Source organism: Nansenia antarctica (assembly GCF_963989245.1).
Source record: "Nansenia antarctica genome assembly, chromosome: 10".
Taxonomy (NCBI): Eukaryota; Metazoa; Chordata; class Actinopteri; order Argentiniformes; family Microstomatidae; genus Nansenia; species Nansenia antarctica.
In genome coordinates, this window is record NC_137680.1 from 27,201,682 (window position 1) to 27,206,555 (window position 4,874).

Consider the following 4,874-nt stretch of genomic DNA (forward strand, 5'->3'; position numbering starts at 1 on the left):
CAATGGCCCTAAATAAGACCCATGCTTTCACATGCCATGTAATGTTAATAAATACTTTATTTGTTGTCTTCCCATCGGCCGAATTGGTTGAATTGTGTCTTTTTTTGCTCACCCATAACGTTTGTCATTTTAAAACTTAACATTAAAACTTGATACTAAATACAGTCATTTGGAATTGTTGGGGACATGTGTTTGACAAATTCATGATGGAGTATTGGAAGATTAAAATGTATTAAAAAATGTTTTACACCCTCAAAGTACGACCTTGGGTCTGGCCAGACAGCTGTTGGCAGTTTTAGGGTTAACATCTCCATGGTGCTGTTTATCAGAGAGAGAAAGTGAAACTGAAAGAGATTTTAGACCAAGTCATTGAAAGTAAACAGCACCATTTACAAGAAATGGGTGCAGTACTGTGCAGAGATCAGTAGAGAGCAGACAGCCTGCCAGGACGGCCTCTAGTATAAAAGGCCTCATACTGTTTCCATACTTGAATCTCATTTCCAGCAGCAGCACCAACAAGGTAACACCAACAAGGTAAGTCTCCTATGCCTTTCTAAATCCATTAGTCTGACTTCTACCATCTCCTGACCTGTATACTGCACACTGCAGTTTAAAATGGATTTTAAAACGTTTAGTAGGCCTACACTTGAGAAGTGACAATAATTAAACAAAAACGATCATTTTGAATTATTTCCATTAAGTGATTACAGTGGAATACATGTGTTTATTAGGGTAAATATTTCAGTTAAGGTAAAAAATGTAGTGACAATATTTGCTTTTCTTTGCTATATATATATTTTTTTTTACTTTATTGCCATCAACAACAGGCAAGCTCTCATTGAAATACTCACACATGAAACATGTATGTAAGATTACTGTTACAACCGCCTACATTACTATTTACTTCTCCTACAGACGTGAAAGTAGAAATGGGCAGTTTGTGGTCAACACCAGAACCAGCAGCACCAGCAGCACGACCACCATCACCAAGTACGTATATGTGTGTATACATCATGTGACATTCTGTACAGCATTGGGGATATCATGCTGCAAATTGATGATTTCAGACACACCACTTAGAACTTAGATTACAGTGAAACAACACATTAAAACCACAAAATTAACAGCAATTTATTTCTGGAGTGTTGTACTCCTTTAAAGGGTTATATAATATACAACATCTCTGGTTAAAGGGATGGTTCAGGTTATTTTCACGTTTAGGTGAAATAACATCCTCAGCCAGTAATGAGCTTCTCCCTTTCTCCATTCTCTACTTTGCTATAGAGGCATTTTAAAAGTTAGAGCACACAATTAAAAAGAAAGTGAGTTGATGTAATCCAAAATATATTCCTTGTGTCTCATACAGAATTGAGCAGAGAATGGAGGAAAATAGATTGGAGGTAAGTACTGTAGTAAGTAGTGACTGACAAAAGATGGAGAGGGCAAATGAGAACATAGTTCATATTCTGTTTGAGTAACTATAGTACTGCATGTGATATTCATATTCATCATAACTTCATTACAACAATGAATGACCTTTTCAAGCTAAACACTTCCTGTATTGTCATGGCAGAAACACACTCCCTTCACAAGACAACTCAATGGGAAACCAATGCCTTTAATTGATCAAAGCCACAATCTGTGAATGGTGAAATGGTGAAATTAGCTGACTCACCACACAAACTACACACAAAAAAACATGTTTATGTATAACATGGTTTCCATTATGTGTTTTCTTCATTTCATCTGACAGTAAAGAGGCCAGAGACCAGAAGGAGAAGGAAATGAGACAATTTGACCTGGATGATCCGGATGTGGGTCACCTCAGGATCCTGCTATTTGGACCAGTTGGTGCTGGGAAGTCCAGCTTTATCAACTCAATGAATAGTGTCTTCCAAGGGCGTGTAACAGTTCCTGCCCTGACAGCCAGTCACGCAGGGCAAAGCTTCACCAGGAACGTGAGTAGTTATGAATTAGAAATACCATGCCTAACAAAGTGTAAACAGATGTTAAATGATGAGACATACAGTAGCTCTGGCACACCATGACATACTGTAGTTTATTATGCAGTTCATATGGGCACTGCTGGCAGAAATATAACAGTCAACATTGACTAAAACATTGTGGCTCATATACAGTACACTCGCCCTGTAGGTTGTGGGTTCAAGACCTAACTTTACTCTTCTACTCTGCCCTCTACTCTGTCTGTATCCCCTTTCATTTTCAACTAAATCAATGTATACAAATATGGAGATAACATGCATAAATATTCACCAAAACAATACAGCCTAATCTAAGTTTTGCTTTTTTCATTTCAGTACAAAACATATTACATAAAAAACGGAAGGTCACGTTTGCCCTTTGCATTCAATGATGTCATGGGTCTGGAGAAAGGCAAAGATGGGGTGGACACCAAGGACCTCATCAATGCTCTAAAAGGTCACATACCAGAGGGCTATAAGGTAAAACAGATCACACATAACAGAATACAGAGATACAACTTTTAACTCTTGCTCTTAATTCACCAACAGAGAAAACGTATTTCTAAGTTCCTAGCTGAAGATCAAACATGAATAACAAATGCAGTATGTACAGCCTCATCTGACACATTCTCTTCTTCTGGCCCAGTTCTTTGCAGAAGACCCATTAAAAGATGATGACCCAAGGTACAACCAGAACCCCACCTTAAGTGACAAAGCTCATTGTCTGGTGACTCTTGTCCCAGCACACACATTCTCCATGATTTCGGACGAAGCCATCAACAAAATGCTGGAAATCAGGAAGGCTGCAAGTCCCCTGGGTAAGTGATAATTTCTATCCTCATCTCACTGATAAGATGCTTATGGCTGTAGTTAACAACCTGTGAATAATCTGTGTTTATTTGACCAATTAATTGTAATTTGCTTTTACTTGATACCCATAATTTTTTATCATCTTTCAGTACATATATTTTTAAAAATGTTTTTAACTTATAGCTAAACAAAAAACTTGTGGCATGCAAACGGTACTTACTAAAACGTTTACAGAAAATGTCCAACAATTTCTCCACAAGAGTCTGACAAACCAGGTTAATAGTGCATATGAACAACTGCAGCAGATGAATATATGTGTACATTTTACATTTTATAGGTTGGTTGACCCACTGTGTACAGTACCAAGCAGCGTTTTGCTGTAGACAGCTCTAAACTACACTATGACATGGTTCTGTGTTACCCATGTTCTCCCCTTCATTCAATCTCTACAGGAATCCCTCAGGTAGTTGTCCTGACCTTCCCAGACGAGGCTTGTGAGCTGGTGGGCAGAAATCTGAAAGATATCTACTGGAGCAAGGACATTAAAAAGAAGGTACGTCTTGTTTTACAGTAAATGTGTGTGTTCTGGTTTTATATCATTTTATACTAAGAAATTGAAGTCTCACTTCAGTTTGGCGAATCTACCGCTCAAGGAAGACCCATTTCCTTCCTGTAAGGGATGGGCTAAGATCTGTGGCGCAGTGAATAATTCTGACTATGGACAGGGCCCATAACTTGTGTAATCACAGATTTGTATAATATGGTTGGTTCCCAAGAATAGTGACCTCATGACCAAGGACAGCTCTATAAATATGAGTCCCACCAAACGTTGGGGGCTTTTTGCTTTTTGGCTATTGCTTCTTGCTTATTGGTCTGCTCGTTTCTCTCTGCGCTCATGTAACTTTGATAATAAAAGGCCTCTTTGGAGACAATTGATTTAAGCTCTTTGTGCTTTATAAGTTTTACTCAATCTATTAAGAATCAATTAAATCTACGACATGAGCCTGAGACGTGCTGATACAATATCGCTGGCTACAACTGTCACAATAGTCTTTGTTGTAACGTGAGGCTGATCCAGTCGTTGACTCCTGTGTCTGTCAGATGGAACAGTGCAGTATGAAGCTGGGCCTCCCGTTGAACTGCATCCTGCCGGTGAAGAACTACAGTTTGGAGACTGAGCTGGATAATGATGTGGATGTGTTGATATTGAGTGCCATGACCCAGATTGTGCACTTTGCCAATGATTACGTTTGGATGCTCCAAAACTCTCAGCAATGAGTGTCATCATTCCTACAAAATGGTGTAATACGCAGGTATATTCAGTATTGTCATATTGTGGTATGTAATGATTAGTTACCCATCACTACCATTCTTGTTCTATTTATCATCAATATTTATCATTGTTGTGTACCTACTGTGGTTAGTAGGCTACTCAAATAAACACGGAGAAACGGACTGTAGTTTACTAGTTTCTTTACTTGGAGAAATGACCACGTTACATTGCATGTCACTTCCTACATAGGAATGCTGGGAGGTACGTCCAACAGGTACGTAATCACGTAGTGACGTAACACACTCAGGCCAGGTAGAATAAACAATGCTAGAGCAATAGATGCAAACCCAAATACTCTACAACTCCTCCCCTTCTAGATAACAACAACATTAACACCATAGCATTTACTAGGTTGAACATAACTAACAATACCCTTGCTTTAAACGGATAACTAAACACACTAGTGTCTTATTCAGAGAGATAGTTTGTCTGGAGGTCTGTGGGTGCGTGTTGGATAACGTCTCTCCTCCGGGGGTGTGACCCCCGGGCTCGCACCACCAGCAGGGAGACCCAGGCGTGGGGTCAGGGGCCGACCAGGGCTAGGCAGACACCCCGTTACACGGTCGGAGGTCGGCAGGCCCAGGCTCTCCTGAGCAGTGTTGGAGGTAGGCAGGCTCAGGCTCTCCTGAGCAGCGGTGATACGTGCAGGATCCACCACCTCTTCTGCAGTGCGTACCTCTGACCTCCGTAGTTGGTCAAGGTGGCGTCGCCAGACAGTGTCAGGAGCTACTTCTACAGTGTAGGACAAG

At 40.2% G+C, this 4,874-nt stretch overlaps 1 protein-coding gene across 1 annotated transcript; it reads left to right on the forward strand.

Moving 5' to 3' along the window:
• Positions 1 to 919: 919 nt before the first annotated feature.
• On the forward strand, positions 920 to 4,136 carry LOC308165863 (interferon-induced protein 44-like). The gene is made up of 7 exons (XM_080540037.1): positions 920 to 990; positions 1,367 to 1,400; positions 1,754 to 1,958; positions 2,319 to 2,462; positions 2,629 to 2,800; positions 3,245 to 3,345; positions 3,894 to 4,136. The coding sequence occupies exons 1-7, from the start codon at positions 930 to 932 to the stop codon at positions 4,068 to 4,070; spliced, it is 894 nt and encodes a 297-aa protein (XP_080396163.1). The 5' UTR covers positions 920 to 929; the 3' UTR covers positions 4,071 to 4,136.
• The last annotated feature ends 738 nt before the right edge of the window (positions 4,137 to 4,874 follow it).